Here is a 25,889-nt window from a genome sequence, read left to right as displayed (position 1 = left end):
GACCTGGCATCTACCACAGCAAAGCCCCACTGTAATTTCTCCAGAAATTGCAGTTTCTAGTTTGTAAAGCAACTTTGGTTGGTCCAGCACTCAATGGCAGACAATGAGTTAAAATAAGCAAGACAATTAAAAGCAGCACGGTCAATTAAAATGGGAACTGAAATAAAAACACAAAAAGATTAAAGAAAAAAAAAGTTGTGGTATTTTTAGTCATACTGACTGTTTTTAAACAGGCCTTTATTACATAAGAATCATCTCCATTGAAGTATCTTTTCTTAGCTTCATGAAAGGTATTAATTGCTCACAGTATGTTTAAGGTCATCTGCGCTGTGAGCACCGTATTGCCTGTTTCGAGGCATTTATCAGAATATAAGTAGCAGAGATGAATCTCTAGTCATTTTGTTACTATCAAGCGTTCCAATCAATACCAGTAAACACTTTTATTTTAATTTTTTACATGTCTGTGCTTATTCTTTTTGCCAGTATATTTTTTTAGCATGAGGACACTCATGTTCTCAGCATAGATTGAAATCAAGTTTTGCTCTTTGTTGACAAGTCCATTAAGAATCTTGTAATCCATTTAAAGGGAATGTCAACAGACCGCATTGAGAGCCATTGTAAACAATCAGATGTGAAATGTTCTATTATGGTTTGCCGTCTACGGTAAAGCATGTCTGCATGAGTAGTCGCCCGTCTCAGGTGTCACACTCTAATGTGTGTCATCAAGAGATAGGCCCACATCTGTCCACGTAGCAGGCTTTTAGCTGCTCCTTCACTGAACAGCAAAAAGCCGCACACTGTATGCAGAGAGGGTGTGCCTCTTCTATTCGAGTCATAAAAAAAAAATAAAAAAATAAAAAAAAAGAGAAGAAAAAAAGCGAGTTATCGATCAGTAATATTCACACTGAGCACAGGGAAGCTGAGACAAAACAGGAGGAGATACAGCATGGTAACAGATCTCACTGACTGCTGTTGAACAAGAGCGAAATCAGGTAAGTTGTTTTTATGGATTGAAATATAAATATTTATCAAGACCAATTTGCACCAATTTTGTCATATGCATTTTGTCTACTATATATTTAGTAATTACACTGCATTTCCCCCCGTAGGCACCAATTATAACAAGTTTTATTATTATTAAAATTGAGAAAATTTTAAAGGCAGTGTTCAGGATATTTTATTACTATAATTTTTTTGAGGGACAGGCAAGACAAAGTACTCAAGTATTTGAGAATGCAAATGATAAATTTTTCACACCTTTGTTGCGGAAAAAATAATGTTTTAACTCGCACAAAAAATATGAAACATTGCTTAAAAGTGCAGCCACTTTCAGTTATACCCATACACATAAACACTGATAAGACTCAAGCACAGGTGTATTTGATAATGAGTATAGTCCCTTTCAATGCATGTGTTGCGGATTTGCAACAACTACATGGTCATCACCTAATTAATCCAAATTCATATTTTATGAGCCTTTTTTTTTTTTATTCCGAAGTACTATTTTTCCAATAACTAAAAGTGACTTAAAGGGATCCACGTATAGAAAGACTTGTAGTTCTTAAAAGATAAACGTTATTATAAGTTATAATAATTTATGATAATAATTTGATATTGAAACCCCTCTTGATGTTTTCATTTTTATACAATTTGTAAAATTATTTAAACGAGTACGTCGCCATTGTTGTTGACGTCACAGGGTGGTGACGTCACAAGGTTATGTTGCCAGACTTCCAGAGTAACTCTCTACTGACATAAACATGCCATCTGTTCAACCCTTTCAATTTGAACTTGAGAGGAATATTAATGAGAATGACAGCACTGTCGATATTTAACAAAACGAGCAGCAAAAGCAAAATGAACAGGAAAGACGGGATGAGTCGAGACGAGAGTAGGAAAAAAAAAAAAAAAACTGTTCTGCGAAAATGTGCTACACCGGCAAAACGTTCTAAAAGAGACAAATTTGACACCCAAAGCGCTACCTTGCGCTCTCAGCGTATTTTGTTTAGATGCATACAGACGAAAGATGCCTCAAGAAAATACTTAAACGTAGTAATATCAAATAAAGGTGGTTTAAATATGCTACATGACTAATGTGGTCAACAGATAACCCTAGCTACCATAAAAAAACACAATACTTAAAAATATGAGAGGAAAACATGTACAAAAAGTATTATGAGGCAATGAAAAGGTAATAAAGGACTCAAACACAAATAGTAAGTACTCGCCGCTTTTAATCGATGAGCGCATATATTGGACGTCTCTCCGCGTAGAAGGAATTGCAGTAGCCCGTTAGTATTCGTTGAGTAACAGTGACAATCTCCGTCATCACCCGAGTGTCCATAAAACATAGCGTCCTCTGTAGGTTAAAACATGTACTACATATGATAGATTTTTAAATCAATGGTGTTAAATGTTAAATGGTGTTATACTTATGGCAATATTCTATGTATTTCTTATAAGATATTTTAGTAAAAGAGAACAATTGTGGCTTATTAGAGCCTACAAGTCTTTAAGTTAAAAATTTGAGCCTCAAAGCGTAAAAGATGTCACGTTTGAAAGGTGGAAAAGCGCTATATAAGTATAACACCATATACCATTACCAGGAAGGGCGGGCAATCTGGGATAGTCTGATTTGATTGGCTAACATTGTTTTGCAATTGATAAAATGTGCGTTAACTGGCTTATTTATGTTTTTATCCACTATCAAACATCAGAAAAATGAAATTCTTTTTTTGTTCCCAATTTATTAAAAAGATTATTTCCACTGGGATGCACAAGATTTATTCTTCCCCTCTAACTGTGTTAGGGTGGCTAGCAGCCCTTTATCCCAACAGAATAGATGCGCCATAGCCCTGAGCAGATCACTAAATTCAACAACAAAAATCTGAAAAGAGGTGAAACTATTTCCTTTATATCCTGTATTGTAATTTAACAGAAAAACCAGACTTTTTTTTTTTTTTAAACAAGTACAAGCAATACCATGTCTAATGTTAAATTTTTGGGGGGTATATATTACATTAAAAACATGACTAGCAGCCCACAAATAGAGTCGAAGCTGCAGTTTGAACACAATAGCTGCAAAGGGAGGTGCGGTGAACCACAGTGAAATGTAGCTTTTGTTCCTTCTCACTTCCTATCGACATCTGCTGCTTGTTGCATCTCTATGCTCTGCAGTGTCAACCTTGTCTTGTCATGTACGAGAATGTTTATATCTGTATCTAAAGTACAAAGTAATGTAAAAAAATTAAGACACCGCATTGAATATTCAGTTCTCTATTAAGAAATGTTCACATATCAATGTCTGATCTTGTTTTTCTTTATATCTGGTAAAGAAAGTGATTTAATGGCAGGTAAACAACAAAAAATACCATTGTTTTACTCATTAAACCAAATATATAAACAAAAATGCATAGTGTAACTGAGGAAAAAGTTAGGACACCCTACCAGCTAATAGCTAGTGTTATCCTCTTTGGCTGAAACAACTTCAGTGAGACGCTTCTTGCAGCCATCTACCAGTCTCTAACATCGTTCTGAAGAAAATTAGCCCCACTCCTCAACACAGAATACTTTTAACAGTGACTGACTGTTGAAGTGAGAGAAAACACTGTGGTGAGATGAAAGGAACTGTCTTAAAGAGTATTACAACACCTGGGGAAATGCTAATATTCCATCATTTATCCATAAACGCATGCCTTTTGGATTCATATCATGCCACTTCGTGTAATTACACACATCGCAACATCAAGAAAATGATAGAAATTTGGATCGATTGTCAAGCTAAAACGACTGACGCCCGAGATCCCTGAAGCTAGCATATTGTGTGCATGATGTCACAACTAGGAAACACCCAGCTCAGCGGTTGGGTCCTGATAAAGTACTGAATGGCGGCGATGATGGCGGACAATTTTGTTTGTAATTGCAGCGACGAATCCGACGTAACGAATGTTCTTCTAATAGTGACGAGGAGAGTTATGAACCTTTCTTTGGTGTTTTGGGTTATCAATTTGAGCCTAAACGAAAGCCAATGCAGCCTAATGAAACGATCATTGAGGGGAGCAATCACACTGATGAAACACCGGCAACAGATCGTGTGGGAAACACCGAATGGTTTGTTTTGCATTTCTTTTTGTGACGCTGATACACCGTGACCGCAAAATAATGTATAGAATAATTATCATTTATTGTGCTATCATAGGTTTTTGCTCTGCCAACAGACACAAATATGAATGAGATTAAAGGATTTGTTGTATATATTTTACGAGCGATAATTTATACATGTGTCCAGTCCTATAGCCAATGCATGATATGTTTTTTATTATAAAAGAGTACTCACTCTGGCCATTTCGAGTTTGGCTGCTCCCCTCCTTTGCTTTGCCTGGGGTGGTGGGGTGGTCTCATCAGTGCCAGTCATCGTCCTCTTTCTTGGTATCTCAGGACATTTAGGTGGCTGCGCGTGTATGGTGGGCACCGCATCTGCTTTCAGCAGCAATTTCTTAGCAAAACCTGATTTAATTTGTCCATAGTTCAAATAGCTTTCGAGTGTAAAACGTGCACCACACAAAACCGTGCCGGAGGCTGGGTCTGCAAAATTAGCCCTCTTTGCACGGACAAACTTTACTCATTGTCTGCGTAGTCCAGCTCTTTTTCTCGGGTTCGGGAACTCATGGGTACTACATTGCGACAAATGGCTATTTGTACACCACATAGCACGATAGGTTTGAACCATTTTAGCAATTTTTTGATCAAACACGAATGCAACTCTCTCCTCGATAAACAATGATGGCACCTGACTCAACCTTTTGTTTCCTGGCTGTGACGTCACAGCCCCATTCGGCTGATTCCGGGCTACATTGGGAAATGTTCGTAATTTTTTATCTATTTTCGATAATTGGTCATGAATGTGATTTATTTTTTTGTTAACTTTATTAATATTTGTTATCTTGCCACATAACGGTTCTATTGATATCTCACAGCCCCTTAGTATTATAATTCTCTTTTAGCCTTCAGAAAGATGATTGTAGACGCTTATGAGTCTGGTAAGGGATTCCAAAAGATCTCAAAAGAATATAAAATCAGCCATTCCAGTGTCCGGAAAATAGTCTACAAGTAGAAGACATTCAAAACAACTGCCAGCATGCCCAGGTCTGGCTGTCCAAGCAAGTTCACCCCAAGAGCAGATCGTAAAATGCTAAAAGAAGTCTCCAAAAATCCTAAAATGTCTCCACGGGACCTACAGCAGGCTCTTGCTCCTGTTGATGTGAAAGTGCATGCCTCTATAATCAGAAAAAGACTTCACAAGTTTAACCTTCATGGGAGGGGTGCATTGAGGAAACCTTTGCCTTCCAAGAAGAACATGAAGGCCAGACTGAAGTTTTCCAGAGTGAATGTAAACAAAGACCAGGACTTCTGGAATAGTGTTCCTTAGACAGATGAATCTTTAAAATTGAATTATTTGAACACGAGAACAGAGGACATATTTGGCGTAAACCCAATACAGCATTCCAGGAAAAGAACCTCATACCAACTCTTAAGCATGGAGGTGGAAGTGGCATGGCTTGGGGATGCTTTACTGCAGCAGGATCTGGCCATCTCACCATCATAGAATCCACCATGAATTATCTATTGTCTATCAGAGGGTGCTTGAGGAACATGTGAGATCATCTGTGAAAAAAATTAAAGCTGAAGCAAAACTGGACCCTGCAACATGACAGTGACCCGAAACTGACTGAAAAGAAATGGAGAGTCCTGGAATGGCCGAGTCAAAGCCCAGATCTTAATCCCATTGAGATGCTGTGGGGTGACTTGAAACGGGCTGTACATGCAAGAAACCCCTCAAACATCTCACAGCTGAAAATATTCTGCGTTGAGGAGTGGGGCAAACTTTCTTCAGACTGATGTCAAAGACTGGTAGATGGCTACAGAAAGCATCTCACTGGAGTTAAGGGGGTAGCCCTAGCTATTAGGTGGTAGGATGTCCTAACTTTTTCCTCAGTCAGAATATGCATTTTTGTTGATTTGGTTTAATAAGTAAAACAATGTTAATTTTTGTTGTTTATATACAATTACATCACTTTCTTATCCAGAGATAAAGGAAAACAAGATCAGACATTGATATGTGAACATTTCTTAATAAAAACCTGAATATTTCAAGGGCTTTCCTAATTTTTTCACATGACTGTATGTATACAGTAAGGAAGCAAATCCCCATTTTAATGATGGTTTGATATCAATTCATTGGACAATGCTACAATACTTCCCGATATAGCAAAATTTGCCATGACTTGATTTGATTTAAATCAAGGGCCTCTGGCTGACTTAGGCATTGCTACCGGTGCAACACGAATTATAATACTGTGTGCAAAAGCTCCACTTTTTCATTTTATATATAGGCGAATAAATGAATCAAGTCATAGACAAAGAAATTAGAAAAATGCATTGAATTGTATAAGAGTTAAACTGTCATTTTTCAGCAGTTCTTGTGTAACACACGTGAAATGCAAGTGCAAGTTGCACACTTCCTTCATTATAAGATCATTTCCTCTTTCTCTACTCTACAACAAGTCAGTGCTCCATTGGCGTGCGTTGCTGGTATCATCGCACCCCCTCGAGAGATTCATGGGAAAACTCCGCAGAGGGGAAGGATCTGCGGGGATCTAGGAGCAGAGACGCTTTTGGTGGAAGAGGGTATATCTGACTTTGTCCCGTGATTAGAGACTTGGAGTTTATCTGCTTTTCACTCAAGCTTCTTACCAGATGGGAATGAGCCACAGCTTCTTATCATTGGTTTCTGAAGGTCAAAGGTGAAGATGCTGAGCTTACTGGTGGCCTGGCCGTAACTATGGTAGTTGAGGTGAGGCTTCCTCCCTCCTCGTTGGTCAAATTTCGTCTTTTCACATCATGCTGGAAGACCCCGCTATTTCTGCGCCTTACATGGTGGTGGAGTTGCTGATCGCCATCTTCTCAGTGCTGGGCAATGTACTGGTCTGCTGGGCCGTGTTCATCAACAGCAACCTGCAGAACAACACTAACTTCTTTGTGGTGTCGCTGGCCGTGGCCGACATTGCAGTGGGAGTCCTGGCTATTCCGTTCGCCATCGTCATCAGCATCGGCTTTTGCTCCAAGTTCTACGGGTGTCTCTTTATCGCCTGCTTCGTGCTCATCCTCACCCAGAGCTCCATTTTCAGCCTGCTGGCCATCGCCATGGACCGCTACATTGCAATCAAGCTACCTCTCAGGTCAGTTTGCCATTATTTCCAAGTTTAATGAACATATTGACAAGTTTATTAATACCATCGCGCATTATAATGTACCTTAATGCAGACTTGAATGAGAAAATTTAAAGCAAATCAACCTTTTTTTTCCTTCATAATACAATATAGAGTAATTCAATTTGGTCATTATCATGATATGGTTTTTTAAATTTTTTCTATAAACTATTAATTGTATTGTTATATTATTTTCTGGAATAGATGAAAATATAAATCAATAAAATGATTGAAAAAATAATAAGTTAATAAATAATAATAAAAATAGAAATAAACTGGTTATAGCCCCTCTATAATTCACCAGCATAATATTCAATATTAAAAAATATATATTTTTCTGTTCATGAATAAATAATAATAAATAAATAATAGTTTAGTATCCTAAAAATAATAATAATTATGATTAATAAAAAAAAAATCTTAGTTTTTTTGTCAGTGAATTCATAACATAACAGTTCTATATTTTATTTATGATTTTGCATAAGGAATGTCTCCATCCTGGTATAATTAGTATTACAGAAACATAAAAAATGTTATTGGTAATTACAAATTCTGTTAATTTAGGGCACTGTTCAGAAAAAAAGAATACATGTGTAGTCACTTGACTTCCCAAAAAAATTCACAAGCATAACGTTCAACCACATAAAATAAATTCTGTTCAGGAATGCAAGTAAATTTGGCATAGTAATAAAAAAAATAGTTATGTAATTTACAATTTTTTCGTTTTATAAAACAAAATGATAAAATAACGGTTTCATGATTTATGCTTTTTCGTAAGCCGTGTATCAGTACTATAAGCCGCGTTTTTTTCCATATTTTGGCCGGGGTTGTGACTTATACTCTGGAGAGAGTTACATGTAAAATTATTAACACAGTATTATATTATTACATAGACTTCACTATCAGTTGACGGGACAAGGGGCTTGGGGCCGATCCGTAGGGGGCCTATTTTCAAAAACATAAAAATTTAAATATTTTCAAAACAAAAGCCGCTAGCAACCTGAAACCAAAAAGGCTCATGTATGCCTCCCTTAGGCATATATGAGTCTCCATGAGCAGCGTTATCAAAAAATTCAAGGTTGTTTCCTAATAGTATAAAAATATATATTATAAAAGAACTTAAAATGGCTATAAAATTTTCAAATTTTACACTAGATGCACTCAAATCACCAAATGCAGAGATAAACACATATACTTTCAGGATCAATTGCAATATTTAACATATCAAATAAATTTTTGCCCAAAATAGCAACTTTATTTATTTATTTTTTTAAATTAATTTAGTGCAAATTTTCAACAGCTAATAAATCAAATTAAGTTTCACATTAGAACTTAATACTTGAGGAAAGCATGTAGTATCATCTTAATTTTACTCCACAAAAGCAAAATTTCCATTTTCCTAAATACAATCAAAACTTATTGCTTTTGTGTAGAGACAAAATCCAACATGGTGGCCGTCACAAAACAAAGATCTTTTTAAATTGAAAATCCTTATAAATAAATGTTTAAATAGCGAAATTTCTATAGATATGAACGTAAAAAGGTCTAGATTCTCGGTTAAAAGCATAAAAACGGGCAGTTATCATTCATTTTACGTAAATATTTCAAGCAAAAGTTAAGGTATTGCGTCATCCAACATGGCGGCCATCACGAAACACAGCTCTTTAAGTTGAACATTCTTGTAAATAAATTCTTATATTGCGGAATTTTTATATAAATATGAACATAAAACAGTCTAGATTCTTGGCTAATAGCAAAAAACGGGCAGTTATCATTCATTTTACGTAAATATTTCAAGCTGAAGTTAGGTTAATTTTTTCCATTCATTTGATTGTAATCACAACGTTTCAAAGTGCATGCATTGTGCGAAAAATATAATAATAACCTTGAATCCTCGATAAAAATCACTCAAGAGACACTCCGCCTGCTTGTATGCAGTAAAACATTTGTCCTATTTCCACTTAAATCCGGTGTAAAAACGCAGTTTGAGTTTATTACAGTGAAAGCCAACTCAACTTCTGCCTGGGTCCGGCCCCCTACGGGAAAGCGTCTGTGGGAGCTGTCTTGTCAACTGATGGTGAAGTCTAAGACACATATTATCATAAACTTGTTAGCATGTTCTTTTATCTATAGTTATCTGAATAACTCTTAATAGCCATGTTACGTTAACATACCATGTACGTTCTTAGTTTGATGTTTATGCGTCATGTAACGTTAGCATACCGTACACTTCTCCAGCCTTTTGTTCTCTATTCGATTTTTATTTTAAATAGCTTTTCAATATGACATGTCTGTTCTGGGTGTTGGATTTTATCAAATAAATTTCCCCCCAAAATGCGACTTCTACACTGTTGGACTTATCTATGTTTTTTTCCCTCTTCATTATGCATTTTTTGGCTGGTGCGACTTATATATAGCAATACAGATAGATAGCAATACAGCATATATCATGCTTTTTTAAATAATTCAGTGATTGCAAAGGAAGGGCTTCCGCATCAACAGTGTTGTCACAGACCACTTGAAAAAGTCATTTAATTACTGATTACGCCTAAAAAAAGTAATCTAGTTACTTTACTGATTACTTTATTATCAAAGTAACTATGTTACTTTAAAAGTAATGCATCAGTTTTTGTTTTTTACCAATTTTTCCTAACTTTGCCGCCTCAACAAAAGAATGACAACAGAAAAATTTAAAAGGGAAGATCAGAATTTTTCAGATAAGGCTTAATCTTCGGGTTAGCGGAGGTCTAATTGGTCGATGGAGTCGATTTCAACCACCGTTGACTTGTGCTAGCTTAGCCACTCCGGAACCCTGAAACTAATAAATAACTGACAAACTGCATGGAATTTGTTAAAATCAACTTCACGGACTGATTAAACCCCGCTAACTCGAAGATAAAGCCTAATGTCAAATATTCTCAATTTCGGGTTAGGGTTTCGGGGATTAGGTTTAACAACATATCAAAGCCAATGTAAAACAATGCAAATTGACTGCACAATAATCAACAACACAAAAATGAATTGCACAGTGCAATAAACACAAAGGTTGGTGGGGGTGCGGATGCGCGCGTGCACAACCCGGAAGTACGCCGTACACACACGTGGTCAATTTTGCCACAAAACGTGGCGGTAACTAAGCACTTTACACTCAGTAATACTTACAACACATCCCAAAGATACTAAATGAACACGTCACCTCAGAGCGTAAATGTGCAACATGAATATGATGTAGACAATGCTTGCAAACATGGAGGGACGACTTCCACCCGTTGCAACGGCAAAGCTAAGAAACAACTGCGCATGTAGAGAGTCCAAGTTATCGCTGGAACCCTCCAGAGTGAATGAAAAATACATTCATTCATGGACGAACACAGATCAACATTCCCTAGCACATCTCAACATGTGGCTGCCCTCGGCCTGAATGAGCACCCGCGCTGGCAGTCTGGCACATGACTTTACTGGCAACAGTGCGTGTCAAGTAGAATTAATGTCTATTGCCGTCACCGCCAACCAGTAAGTTAAAAAATTGAGATCACCAAGGTTGTAAATCTTACTTACAAAAAGTAATTAGTTAGAGTTACATATATCTTCTTCCAAAAAGTAACCGAATTAACCCTTTAACACCTGAGCCTATTTTGTCCGAATTTGTATGCCTTTGATGTTGTCTTTATGTTTCAAAGAAATTTTTCACAATGGTCTGGTTAGGTCCCTTTTTTTCAGGTCACCATAACCTTTATTTCCAAACAATTGTTTTCTTCACTGACCAATTATCATCAACATTTTGGACCCAAAAAGACAAAAAAAAAAATTGGGATAAAATTTGTAATATTGATGTCCTATTGACAACCAAACATGCTTGATGAACTGTTTTGAAGATTGATAAGATTTATTCAACTTGTTAGGATAAACATTCAACAGAAAAAAAAAGACTGAATAGTTTTATATTTGATAATTCAGCAGGTATAGTCATAAAACAGCAGGTATGGTCATCGGCTTGTTTGGCCTTTACAGAAACTATGGTCAAAACAGGTTATATACAGTAGATCAACACAATAGTGGGGGAAAAATACACAAAATATATCATCTAATCGAACACAAAAAGGGTTTGGAGGATATTATTAGGTTAGGTATTGCACCCATCACTTTATAAAAACTATATACATACACTCAAGCTTCTCGAACACACACGTCTATATACGAACTGAAAAGATTGATAGTGGGGGGGAAAAAATCAGATATAACATTGAAAAACAGTCTTTAAAAATATTGACAATAAACTAGTTCAGTTCAATTTTGTCACGCATGCCACTCAGTCTCATCACACACTATGTCACACAGCCGTTTCATCACACACTCTTCCGCCGTTTGCGCACTGTCACTCTTCTAACTCATCGACTGATACAAAGAAAACAACGATAAATTTGTCCCATTCTCTTCCTCGAGTTGGTGAAATAATGCATTAGCTTGTGCCAAATTTAGTTTTCATTCATTCATTCCGCACGTTTCAAAGTTGCTCGCTCAATCCAACCTGCCGTTGCTCGCTACCTCGCATTCCTCTCCCTCGGTGGCGCCTCGCTCGGCAATTAATAAAAAATGTTCACATTACATCCGTCCTGTGTGACCTCACAACGGCTCCTAGGATATGTATTCTTTCGTGGTGCTTTCGGTTTTGAAAAAGGACAAGAAATGATGGAAATATGGTCATGTTGTACACGTTATTACATTATACATTCTATTACATCTTTCACATCAAAGATGTTTACGGTATATTAACTGATTGAATTGAAATGATTTTTTCATTCATTAAAAAAAAAAGTAGGTCACACTTTTTACCTAAAAAAAATATATTTTTTTATTTCACCCGTATAAGAGTGTAATAGTATACAAATTTTAAGTTTCAAATGCTGTGAGGAAAGAAGCCTTTTTGTTTTTCCTGTTGTACTGAACCCGTACTGAGGTACATACTTAACCGTGACTTAATATATATAGATATATTTTTTAATATGCAGGTGAAGCGCTGAATCTCCTGCCTCCACTACCTTTGCTCTAGTTGTTTTGATCAAAAAACATCAACACACAAGATTCATGGCTACATGGTTCAAGTTTAGGCCAAGTGACTATTTTTGGTAATAAAAAAACAAAAACAAATTATTATATTGTAGCGTCTACAAGGACAACACCAACTTAGTGATGATAATGCGCACTCAGCATTAAAATAGTGCATTATTTTCAATTAATTGTACCCACCTGGATGCCACAGACTGTATGTAAAAAAAAAAAAAAAGTTGCCTGAGAGTTTACAATGATGTTCGCTACGCTAAATGCTAACAATACTAAGAACGCGAGTGGTTTGCTAACGATCCGAGCCGCCTAGCCAATCATTGCCACGTTTGCAACGGCACCACTACCCTCTTCCCTCCTTCCCACTCCCACTCTGCGCTCTCCGAGGATGCTGTGACAAAATCAGACGACTGGCATTTCATTCGACCAAGTTATAGTAACGCGCCTCTTCACAAGCTCAGTAACGCAAACGGCGTTGCAAAGATGGGAAAAGTAATTACCGTAATTTTCGGACTATAATGCGCACCTGACTATAAGCCGCCACCCACCAAATTTGACACATAAACAACACGTATTCATAGATAAGCCCCACTGGACTAAAAGCCGCAAATGTCCTCACTGTATTATAGAATATTTACACCAAAATATATTAAGTGGTAACACTTTATTTGACAGCGGCATCATAAGACTATCATAAGACCAAATGAATCACTATGAAGCTTTGAACCATTTGGTTGCAAAGTTTCAGTGCTTCAAAAAGCTTCTTTTGGTCATTAGTGGTCCCTTGGGGGAGACCGTTACCCTCCTGCTGTCAACATTGTTGTCACCCAACATGCCTCCTAGCATATATTGCAGCACTACAGATGTAAATAACAATCAAAATTCATGGTCTGTGCTAATTATTTCTTCAGTTACTCTACTCTTCCAGTTGTTTAATTAATTGCTAGCGCTGGTACTTGGAAACACTGTATTTGACAGTGCTGCCATAAAACTGTCATAAGACCATCACATCGGTTACTGTTCCAGTTGTTTCATTAATTGCTAGTCATGGTATTTGGTAAAACTTTATTTGACGGTGGTGCCATAAGACAATCATAATTATGACATGACACCGTCATGAGCATTAAAGAATGCTTGTAACAGATGTCATTTAGTGTCATCCGACAATTTATCTCAATTTTGAATGGATGTAAAAGATCCGAGCTGGACATAAATGGAGTTAGTGACATTTTTTTTGCCAGATAACACTGAATGACATCTGTCATAAGCATTCAGTAATGCCCATGATAGTGTCATGTCATAATTATGATGGTCTTATGACAGTCTTATGACGCCGCTGTCAAATAAAGTGCTTAAAAAGTGTTACCTACTAACCCAAATAAATAAAAAAATAAGCCGGACTGGACTACAGTGTATCACAAAAGTGAGCACACCCCTTTCATTTCTGCAGATTTTTTTATCCAAAATGTCATGTGACTCGTTACAGGAGTGCTGTCAGCATTTCTGCAGAGATTGAAGAGGTGGGGGGTCAGCCAATTAGTGCTCAGACCCTACACCACACTCTACATCAAAATGGTGTGCATGACTGTCACCCCAGTAGGAAGACTCTTCTGAAGACGGTACACAAGAAAGCCCGCAAACAGTTTGCTGAAGACATGTAAACAAAGCACATGGATTACTGGAACCAAGTCCCATGGTCTGATGAGACGGGCGGGCTTTCTTGTGTACCGTCTACAGAAGAGGCTTCCTCCTGGGGTAACAGCCATGCACATCAATTTGATGTAGAGTGTGGCGTAAGGTCTGAGCTCTAACAGGCTGACCCCCTCCACACACACACAAACACACTTCTTCAATCTCTGCAGCAATGCTGACAGCACTCCTGTAACGAGTCACATGACATTTTGGAGGGAAAATGACAAGTAGTACTCAATTTGGACATTTACGGATGTACGTAGTTTCTAAGGAGTGTACTCACTTTTGTTGCCAGGGGTTTAGATATTAAAGGCTATATTTTGAGTTATTTTGAGGGGAAAATAAATTAACTCTATTATACAGGCTGCACACAGACTACTTTTCATTGTGTCAAAGTGTCATTTTGTCAGTGTTGTCCCATGAAAAGATATACTTAAATATCTGCAGAAATGCGAGGGGTGTACTCACTTTTGTGATACACTGTATGAGCCCCAGGATGTAAAATGAGGGAAAAAAGTAGCTGCTTGTAGTCCGAAAATTACGGTAATTAGATTACTCACTACTGAAAAAAAACAACACAGTTAGAAACACCGTTATTAGCAACACTGGAGATAACCTTATAGTTATGAAATGAAATCTTCTACACAGCAAGTGGAGCAAGTCAGGCCAGAGTGACACGAACAAGTACTTGACGTTCATCCATCAGCGAAGACATTTGAAGTCACAATGGAGTGTGGCCAGAATTGTTGTTTACCCCCGAGGTTGCCTCTACCAGGAGCAATCATATATATTTGACTGTAATTGCTTCAGCAGATGAAATCAAATTTCTCCTCAAAGACATTAAGGTATTGTTGATGGGTTGACCTTCGTCATCATGACTCTTTGCGTTTCCTGTTTACGGGACACAAATTGACACATTTCACACAGCCGCCCCCACGTGACAGCTTCTCTTACAGGGGAGGAGGGCTGCTGTTGTTGCGACGTTGACATTTGCACTTTGACATCTGCAGAATGTGATCGAAACAAACCGACCGTTTCAGCTGCTCTCCCACACTGTGCGACATGCACCCTGAAAATAGCCTTAGAAGTACTTAAAGGCTTGTTTGTTTATCCCTTTTCCCCTCTTCAAGACCAGGAAGAGACCTTGTTCGGATTCGGACCAAACTTAGACATCTGGAAATACAGCGCTCGGCATTCCTTGTTGTTAGATCAGTGGTAGCAGCGCATTTGGCATGGAGGTATCCAACTGTGATCAGAATCAATATTTATCAAATAAAATAAGAAATAAAATCATTCCAATAAAATACAAGAGGAACTGATTTCTAATGTGTACAATTTGCTACAGACATACTTTTTTTTATACACAAAATATGCTTGCTTTAACAAATTATTATTATTGATGTCATGATCAGGGGTTAGTTTCCTTGAAATGTGATTAGTGTAGTTTTCAGACTGTAAAACGTTTTTTTGTTTCATAGTTTGGCCGAGTTTGCGACCCTGGAGCGACTAAGGTGTGAAATTATTAACACATTGTTATATGATTTCACATGTAATTTTCATACTAAATTGCAACTTTATATATATATGACATAATGTTTTATATATATATATATATATATATATATATATATATATATATATATATATATATATATATATATATATATATATATATATATATATATATATATATATATATATATATATATATATATATATATATGGGGATGGCGTGGCAGAGTAGTTGTCCCCCAGGGTACGATTCTCTGCCCTGATGAACTCACCTAAGTATCCTTGAGCAAGATACTGAACCCCACATTGCTCCTGGTGCTGCGTCACCAGTAGGTAGGTGTCAATGGAGTGTAAAGCGCTTTGAGTGCCTTGAAAGGTGGAAAAGCGCTATACAAGTATAACACCATATACATATATATATATATATATATATATATATATATATATATGTGTGTGTGTGTGTGTGTGTGTGTGTGTGTTAATGCAAACAAAACAAATACAGTACTTACTGTATGTACAGTTGTTGAATTTTTATGTCCGTCTTGTGCTCAGCTTAAAAATTAATTAATTGTAATTAATCGCTATTCAAACCATCTCTAAAATATGCCATATTTTTCTGTAAATTATTTTTGGAATGGAAAGATAAGAGACAAGACGGAAATAAACATTCAACATACTGAACATAAGTACTATAATTGTTTATTATGACAATAAATCCACAAGATGGCATTAACATTATTAACATTCTTTCTGTTAAAGGGATCCACGGATAGAAAGACTTGTAGTTCTTAAAAGATAAATTTGGGTACAAGTTATTGTAATTTTATACTAAAACCCCTCTTAATGTTTTCGTTTTAAAATAAACTAATAGATCGCCATTGTTGACGTCGCCGAGCGGGATGTCACATGGGCTCCCTGCCGTTCTTCCACTGTGCCTTTAACTACGTAAGGTAGTGATTGAAATACACCATAAGGTGTCAACGGCAAGTTTTAAATTAATTAGAGATCTAGCCAAGGCAAAGTCTGAGTAAGTTTTATGTGTATTTTGCATAGCTATTTTGATTGGGAATGCCAGTTCTCTTTGCATTGAGCGCTTTTCTTTTTGTGAACATAATTTTTTTGAGAGATAAGAATATTATTTTTGTTGTGCTTTCACTAAATGATACTGTAGCGACTTAACTGTTCCACCCAAATGCATGATGGGAAGTTGGGCAACCATGACTGTCAGTGGTGGCTGCAAATGGTATACAGTATGTTCTGCATTATGTTCAATTAGGCGTGTTAAGAAAAAAGATCCACTCCTGTCATTCTTCCCCACGTTGTTCGCCACATTACTTATATTTGTTGTAATAGAGTTGTCAAAGCTTAAGCCAATAAAAGGCGCGGTCCAATGAACGCGTGTGTCCACTCGCATTTCTCTGCCTTTTCCGCTCTCAATGTGCTAAAACGGCGTCATTGTAAAATGTTTGAGGCAATGCATGAACAGGTCATTCCGTGCATGCATTAATTACTTCAAATATTTTAACTTCATTAATTTAAAAAACTAATTAACGCCCGTTAACACGATAAATTTGACAGCACTTATATGCAGTATATATGTATATATATATATATATATATATATATATATATGGCGGAAAACACTCAGGTGACTTGAAGTTCCGCTATGAGACCCCCAATTTTGCCAAATTTAAAAATTGTCCGACATGTGTGATACATCATTGGAAAGCTTAAAATCTAAATTTTCTGAGGGAAGAAAAATTTTGAACAGGAGGGCTTTTTAAATAATTTTTTTTTTTAAAACAGCAATACCCCATCTGGAGGTGAGAGCACGGGAGAGCAGAATTACAGACGCCATGACTTTAACGAGATATTATTGCGTACTTACCTTGTTTCGATCCAAAAACTCCATGTAGAATGTATCACTGAGTGTCAAGACACAGCTGTGAATGGCCACAGCTGGATTTTTGGGGGATTTTATGGGTGAAACATGGTAATATAAATAGCAGTTTCTTTTCAAGAGAAGGGCAAGAGCAGAAACTGCTTTTTCAGTCTTGCCACATAGATGGCGGAAAACACTCAGGTGACTTGAAGTTCCGCGATGAGACCCCCAATTTTGCCAAATTTCAAAATTGTCCGACATGTGTGATACATCATTGGAAAGCTTAAAATCTAAATTTTCTGAGGGAAGAAAAATTTTGAACAGGAGGGCTTTTTAAAAAAAAAAATTTTTTTTAAACAGCAATACCCCATCTGGAGGTGAGAGCACGCGAGAGCAGAATTACAGACGCCATGACTTTAACGAGATATTATTGCGTACTTACCTTGTTTCGATCCAAAAACTCCATGTAGAATGTATCACTGAGTGTCAAGACACAGCTGTGAATGGCCACAGCTGGATTTTTGGGGGATTTTATGGGTGAAACATGGTAATATAAATAGCAGTTTCTTTTAATGAGGAATGCAAGAGCAGAAACTGCTTTTTCAGTCTTGTCTGTGTTTTCCGCCATATAGATGGCGGAAAACACTCAGGTGACTTGAAGTTCCGCTCTGAGACCCCCAATTTGGCCAAACTTCAAAATTGTCCGATATGCATGTGTGATACATCATTGGAAAGCTTAAAATCTCAGTTTTCTGAGGGAAGAAAAATTTTAAACAGGAGGGCATTTTTTTTTAAAAAGAAAAACTTTTAAACAGCAAAACCCTATCTGGAGGTGACAGCGCACGAGAGCAGAATTACAGACGCCATGACTTTAAAGAGATATTATTGCGTAGTTACCTTGTTTTAATCCAAAAACTCCATGTAGCATGTATGAATGAGTGACAAAACACAGCTGTGAATGGCCACAGCTGGATTTTTTTGGGGATTTTATGGGTGAAACACGATAATCTAACAAGGGTCGCGATGCAGAAATGGCAGACATGAAGGAGTGGTCGAGATTTTCTTTTTCATATATTTACCCTTTTAAACGTTTTTTTTTTCAATTTTTCTTTGTTTGGATCGAATATTTATCATCGAACATATCGGAGAAAATGTGACAGTAACAAAAAAAAACATCTAAGCAATAGTTATGAGGTAGATCACCGTGACTTTTTTACAGACACCATTTTTTTCATTGTGACATAATTTGTTTAAAAGTTAAAAATATGCGAGTTAAATATTTTTTGAAGTTTTTTTTTTTTTTTTTCTTTAAACGAAATATTAGACATCAACCCTAACTACAAGTTTTACTAATGATTCTGAGCTAAAAATGACAGACGTTTTGAATAATAAATATAATTAATTACCTTCTTTTAATGGCTGGGTTAAAACAAAAGCGGTTGCCCGACGTCTGTAAACGGGGGTTTCCAGGGTTAAAAGAACAACTTAAAAATTGTTTGGGGGCTTAATGTGCCGTGAATCTGCTATGGCAGCATATAGACATATTGTTCTATCAAACACAAAAGTTCCCTTGGCTAAAAATATAGCAGTTTCTTTTCAAGAGAAGTGCAAGAGCAGAAACTGCTTTTTCAGTCTTGTCTGTGTTTTCCGCCATATATATATATATATGTGTATATATATATATATATGTGTATATATATATATATATATATATATATATTTACTATTTTGCACTGTAGAAAGGACAAAAACGCCTATGATCACACCTACTGTCTCTGTCTTCAAATATAAAACTATTCAGTCTCTTAGCTGAATGTTTATCTTGTTGAATGTTTACGCTTCGAAACATTTTGTTGAGGATGTTTTGTTGTCAATGGGACATATTACAAATTTTGACCATAAAAATAGGGATTTTTTTTTTGTGTTTTTGGGTCCAAAATGTTGAATATAATTGGTCGATGAAGAAGACAACAGTTTTGACATGAAGGTTATGATGTCCTCGAAAAAAGGACCCAACCAGGCCATTGTTAACATTTTTCAAGTTAATCAAGTCAATACATGGCGAAGACTGCTGATCTGATGTGATATTAAAATTCTATGATTAGTACTCTATATTTACATTTACATGGAAGAGACAAATTTTGCAGAAAAAATATCCAGCAATAGCAAAAAAGTCCAGAAAATCACAACAATGACATGCAATAAGGGGCTTAATTCTGAATGATCAATGATTCTTACATTCTCCCGCATGTATCAGAAGCAGTACAGTAAAGAGAAATGGTAAAAAATATGGTGAATAGCCCTTTTGGAATAAACTAATAAGAATTCCATGACAAAAACATGAGAATTTACATTGTAAATGTAGATGTGCTTGAAAGTGTATAGGCTTTACTTTGAAAGAAAATCCTCACATTTCATTCACGTCTGATACAATGTTCCTTATCAGACTTTACTGTCTCCCTCTCAAGGTATAACAGCCTGGTGACGGGCCAGCGCGCACAGTGCATCATCGCCGTCTGCTGGGTTCTCTCTATCGTCATTGGCCTCACCCCAATGATGGGCTGGCACAAGATATCCCAAAAAGAAACCGGCAACTGCCCACCGGGACTCATGACGTGCCTCTTTGAGGAGGTGGTGGTCATGGATTATATGGTGTACTTTAATTTTTTTGCCTGCGTCATGATCCCCCTGCTGCTGATGCTAGCCATCTACCTGTGTATATTTATGGCGGCTCGTCGCCAGCTCAAGCTCATTGAGGTCAAGGCGGTTCATGGGGAAAAGTCACGCTCCACGCTCCAAAAAGAGGTCCAAGCCGCCAAATCTCTTGCCATCATTGTGGGACTGTTTGCTGTCTGTTGGCTGCCCTTGCACATCATCAACTGTTTCACTCTTTTCTGCCCCAAGTGTCAGCGTCCGCCGCTGTTAGTCTTGTACGTGGCCATCATCCTGTCGCACGGCAACTCTGTGGTCAACCCTTTCATCTACGCTTACCGCATCCGTGAGTTCCGGCAAACCTTCCGAAAAATAATACGGCGTCACATTTTAGGTCGGCAGGAACTGCCGGAGGGAAACACCTGTAATCGCAACTCACTTCACAGCAGCTTCACCGACTCCATCAGGCTCAAGGCCAATGGCCTCAGCTTCGACTTTGGCGCTGAGCGTGGCGATTCCGAAAACTCCGCTCGTGTCTCTCCTGTAGGGGGCGGTTTGTTGGCGGCATCCCAAACCCCCCTGTCACTCGTTGTCCCCAATGGTCCTAAAGTGGATGCCGTCAGACTGACTCAAACACATGTCTGTCATGGCGGACTGTATTTGGTGCCATCAGAGGGTGTGGAAGTAAATAAACCACAGAACCAGCGCCCCATCCAGGAGCAACCAACGATAAACAGGCAGAAAAGGGGAAGTAGTCCGAGTGAGCTGATGTCTTGACGCAAAATGAAGTCATGAACCACTGGTCAAAATGTCTTGAATAGTCCAAAAAGGAATTATTATTTGGGCCATTCCAAAATTGAAGGATATTTGGGCTTCAAAGTGCTTCTCTTAAATTATTCTGATTCTCTGCAACATAGTCATCAATAAAAGCTTAATCTTACAGATAAACGAAATGGTTTTCATTGATTTTTTTGGAGGGTGTTTACAGGAATCGGTATATTCACAGAAGGAGGTGGGTAGTAGCGTGCTACGTTTACTCTGTTACATTTACTTGAGTAACTTTTTGAGAAAAATGTACTTCTAAGAGTAGTTTTACTAAGCTGTACTTTATACTTGAGTAGATTTGTGAAGAAGAAACTCTACTCTTACTCCACTACTTTGGGCTACACTAGTGGTTACATTTTATCATTTTATTCAACCTATTAGTTTTTCCTTTTTTTTGCCAACAGTTGCACTACGACGTAGAGATGTCCCGATCGATCGGGTCCGATCACGTCATTATCAAAGTATCGGAATCGGCAAAAAAATATCGGACATGCCTTTTTTAAATATATATATTTTCTTTAATTAAATTGTTTTCTAATTGTATTTAACGTTACAGACATAATATGTTACACTCATCCAGAGCCTTTAGTTTAGGCTTCAGGTAGGGTTATCAAATTTATCCCGTTAACGGCGGTAATTAATTTTAAAAAATTTATCACGTTAAAATATTTAACGCAATTAACGCATGCGCTGCACGACCCACTCACGCATTGTCGCGTTCAATCTGTAATGGCGCCGTTTTACCTATATACAGTGCCTTGCAAAAGTATTCGGCCCCCTTGAACCTTGCAACCTTTCGCCACATTTCAGGCTTCAAACATAAAGATATAAAATTTTAATTTTTTGTCAAGAATCAACAACAAGTGGGACACAATCGTGAAGTGGAACAAAATTTATTGGATAATTTAAACTTTTTTAACAAATAAAAAACTGAAAAGTGGGGCGTGCAATATTATTCGGCCCCCTTGCGTTAATACTTTGTAGCGCCACCTTTTGCTCCAATTACAGCTGCAAGTCGCTTGGGGTATGTTTCTATCAGTTTTGCACATCGAGAGACTGACATTCTTGCCCATTCTTCCTTGCAAAACAGCTCGAGCTCAGTGAGGTTGGATGGAGAGTGTTTGTGAACAGCAGTCAGTCTTCAGCTCTTTCCACAGCTTCTCGATTGGATTCAGGTCTGGACTTTGACTTGGCCATTCTAACACCTGGATACGTTCATTTTTTAACCATTCCATTGTAGATTTGGCTTTATGTTTTGGATCATTGTCCTGTTGGATGATAAATCTCCGTCCCAGTCTCAGGTCTTGTGCAGATACCAACAGGTTTTCTTCCAGAATGTTCCTGTATTTGGCTGCATCCATCTTCCCGTCAATTTTAACCATCTTCCCTGTCCCTGCTGAAGAAAAGCAGGCCCAAACCATGATGCTGCCACCACCATGTTTACAGTGGGGATGGTGTGTTCAGGGTGATGAGCTGTGTTGCTTTTACGCCAAACATATCGTTTTGCATTGTGGCCAAAAAGTTCAATTTTGGTTTCATCTGACCAGAGCACCTTCTTCCACATGTTTGGTGTGTCTCCCAGGTGGCTTGTGGCAAACTTTAAACGAGACTTTTTATGGAAATCTTTGAGAAATGGCTTTCTTCTTGCCACTCTTCCATAAAGGCCAGATTTGTGCAGTGTACGACTGATTGTTGTCCTATGGACAGACTCTCCCACCTCAGATCTCTGCAGTTCATCCAGAGTGATCATGGGCCTCTTGGCTGAATCTCTGATCAGTTTTCTCCTTGTTTGAGAAGAAAGTTTGGAAGGACGGCCGGGTCTTGGTAGATTTGCAGTGGTCCGATGCTCCTTCCATTTCAATATGATGGCTTGCACAGTGCTCCTTGAGATGTTTAAAGCTTGGGAAATCTTTTTGTATCCAAATCCGGCTTTAAACTTCTCCACAACAGTATCTCGGACCTGCCTGGTGTGTTCCTTGGTTTTCATAATGCTCTCTGCATTTTAAACAGAACCCTGAGACTATCACAGAGCAGGTGCATTTATACGGAGACTTGATTACACACAGGTGGATTCTATTTATCATCATCGGTCATTTAGGACAACATTGGATCATTCAGAGATCCTCACTGAACTTCTGGAGTGGGTTTGCTGCACTGAAAGTAAAGGGGCCGAATAATATTGCACGCCCCGCTTTTCAGTTTTTTATTTGTTAAAAAAGTTTAAATTATCCAATAAATGTTGTTCCACTTCACGATTGTGTCCCACTTGTTGTTGATTCTTGACAAAAAAATTAAATTTCATGTCTTTATGTTTGCAGCCTGAAATGTGGCGAAAGGTTGCAAGATTCAAGGGGGCTGAATACTTTTGCAAGGCACTGTATAGAGCTAAAAGGCAGTGTTAAATGAGTAGAGTGAATTTTGGCAGCCTTTGGAGCCTTTTTTTAATTGGCTAAAGCCTTACAGTCCCTCTCCCTACGGTTAGAAATATCGTGGGAAGCAATGTGGGGAAGTAAGGTAGTAATTGATCTTTTTCTTAACACCCTATGTTATTTCCCAACGCAGAGAATATATATCAATTGGTACCACTACGCACAGTCATGGTTGCACTTCCCATCATGCATTTGGGCAGAACAGTTAAATGGCTACAGTATCATTTACTGAAAGCTCAACAAATACACTAGATGGAAATATTTAGTCACAATATACAAAGTCACATTTATCCTTTAAGAATTACCAGTATTTCTATCTGTGGATCCCTCTCACAGAAAGAATGTTAATAATGTAAATGCCAACTTGAGTGTTTATTGTCATAATAAACAAATACAGTACTTATGTACTGTATGTTGAATGTATATATCCGTTTTATTCATTTTTTCTTAATAATTGCCAAAATGTATATGATCGTGAAAAATTATCGGGAATGATTGGAATTGAATCGGGAGCAAAAAAAAAGCAATCGGATCGGGAAATATCGGGATCGGCAGATACTCAAACTAAAACGATCGGGATCGAATCGGGAGCAAAAAAACATGATCGGAACAACCCTAACTACAAGTTTTACCAATGAGACGTCGTAAATGTAATAACATGACTCCATTATACCAATTGGACTCAAGTTTGCCATTCTATGATCACGCAGACCTGCTCAAGCACGTGGCGTCTTCAAAGCACCGTAAAAAATTAAGTATTTGACATAGAGTGTTGCCGTCAACATGATTTGAAAGTGAGGATTCTTCTTCAAAGTATAATAATAACAGTTCAAATAGATTAAAAAATACCATTGTGGAAAAAAAATCTAATATAGTAATCAGATGATTACAATTTTACTCATTAATTGAGCATTCTTTTGGCCAAATACTTTTTTACTTGTAATTGAGTCCATTTTTTGGATGGCTACCGTAATTTTTGGACTATAAGACGCTACTTTTTTTCTCTCGGTTTGAATCCTGCGGCTAATAGTCCAGTGTGGCTTATTTGTTGATGTATTTGGGTTAATAGGTAACACTTTATTTGACAGCAGCGTCATAAGACTGCCCTAAGACCGTCATAATTGTGACATGACACTATCATAGGGATTAATGAATGCTTATCACAGATGTAATTAAGTATTATCCAGCAAATTATGTCACTAACTCCATTTATGTCAAGTGTGGATCTTTTATATCTATTTAAAAGTGAGATAATATGCCGGATGAAACAAAATTACATCTATATCATTATTATGATGGTCTTATGACAGTTTTATGGCAGCACTGTCGAATACAGTGTTACCAAGTACCAGCGCTAGCAATTAATTAAACAACAGGAAGAGTAGAGTAACTGAAGAAATAATTAGCACAGACCATGAATTTTGAATGCATGCTAGGAGGCATGTTGGACGACAACAGTGTTGACAGCAGGTGGCAGCAGAAGTTGACTGTCTGCCCCAAGGGAGCAGTGATGGCCAAATAAAGCTTCTTGAAGCAATGAAGCTTTGCAGCCAATTGGTTCTCAAAGCTTCACGGTGGTTCGTTTAGTCCTATAATGCCGCTGTCAAAGAAAGTGTTCCCGGTTCGTATCTCTTGGTGTAAATATCCCATAATACAATGACGACAGCTGCGGCTTATAGTCCAGTGCGACTTATCTATGAACAAATGCTGTTTTCGTGTCAAATTTGGTGGGTGGCGGCTTATAGTCAGGTGCGCCTTATAGTCAGAAAATTACTGTACTTTTACTTGAGTAATATTATTTTGAAGTAACTCTGCTCTTACTCAGAGGTGGGTAGAGTAGCTAAAGCATTTACTGAAGTAAGAGTAGCGTTACTTCAAAATAAAATGATTCAAGTAAAAATAAAAGTAGTCATCCAAAAATGTACTCAAATAAAAGTAAAGTATTCTGGGAAAAGAATACTCAAGTAATGAGTAACATTGTGAGCAACTGCTAATTTTTGTTATTTATTTATTTTTTTTAGACAATGGTATTTTTTTCTGTCAGCACAAACATATCTATATCAACTGTTCTTATAATGATATCGTGCAATAACCCATTACATAACCACATTAAGCCAAAGAAATATAAAATAAATAAATGAATAAAATCATAGAATTCCAGCGAGTGAAAAAAAAACAACATAAATTAAGCATTATTTGTCCTCTTGTGGAGAAAATAGTTCCCACTTTAAATAATGAATTCTTCCGTCATAGTTACTATTACGAAATTAATAGGATCAATTGTTCAGTTTTCCGTGGTTGATTGGTGCCAAATAAAATCGGGAAAGAGGCTTAAATCCATGTTTCGAGTCATGTCAAATACTTCCATTTTGTACGGTGCTTTAAAGATGCCACGTGATTGAACAGGCTGCCGTAATCGTAGAACGGCAAGCTTGCTTCAGATTGGTGTAATGGAGTCATGTGATTATTGCTGCGACATTTCATTGGTGAAATTGGTAGAGCTACTTTTGGCATCACTGACAAAAAAAAAAATCTAATATGTAGAATAAAGAGGAAAAATGTAACGAC

At 37.4% G+C, this 25,889-nt stretch overlaps 1 protein-coding gene across 5 annotated transcripts; it reads left to right on the top strand.

Moving 5' to 3' along the window:
* Positions 1-368: 368 nt before the first annotated feature.
* adora2aa (adenosine A2a receptor a) lies at positions 369-21,668 on the top strand. Of its 5 annotated transcripts, none has more exons than XM_057831979.1 (4): positions 369-992; positions 6,565-6,687; positions 6,797-7,238; positions 19,884-21,668. In XM_057831979.1, the coding sequence occupies exons 3-4, from the start codon at positions 6,901-6,903 to the stop codon at positions 20,842-20,844; spliced, it is 1,299 nt and encodes a 432-aa protein (XP_057687962.1). In that variant the 5' UTR covers positions 369-992; positions 6,565-6,687; positions 6,797-6,900; the 3' UTR covers positions 20,845-21,668. The 5 variants fall into 5 exon arrangements, with proteins under 5 accessions (XP_057687962.1, XP_057687963.1, XP_057687958.1 ...); XM_057831980.1 differs by having other exon boundaries at positions 6,757-7,238; XM_057831975.1 differs by having other exon boundaries at positions 6,565-7,238; positions 19,884-20,220; positions 20,462-20,767.
* The last annotated feature ends 4,221 nt before the right edge of the window (positions 21,669-25,889 follow it).

Source organism: Corythoichthys intestinalis, chromosome 3 (genome assembly GCF_030265065.1).
Source record: "Corythoichthys intestinalis isolate RoL2023-P3 chromosome 3, ASM3026506v1, whole genome shotgun sequence".
NCBI lineage: Eukaryota > Metazoa > Chordata > Actinopteri > Syngnathiformes > Syngnathidae > Corythoichthys > Corythoichthys intestinalis.
This window is presented reverse-complemented; position numbering and strand designations above follow the sequence as displayed.

Bases quoted from the DNA above. Each gene is read 5' to 3' on its own strand.
- adora2aa (XM_057831978.1), top strand. From the start codon at position 6,901: ATGCTGGAAGACCCCGCTATTTCTGCGCCTTACATGGTGGTGGAGTTG. The intron at 7,239-19,883 runs GTCAGTTTGCCA...CTCCCTCTCAAG, and splicing joins GCAATCAAGCTACCTCTCAG to GTATAACAGCCTGGTGACGG.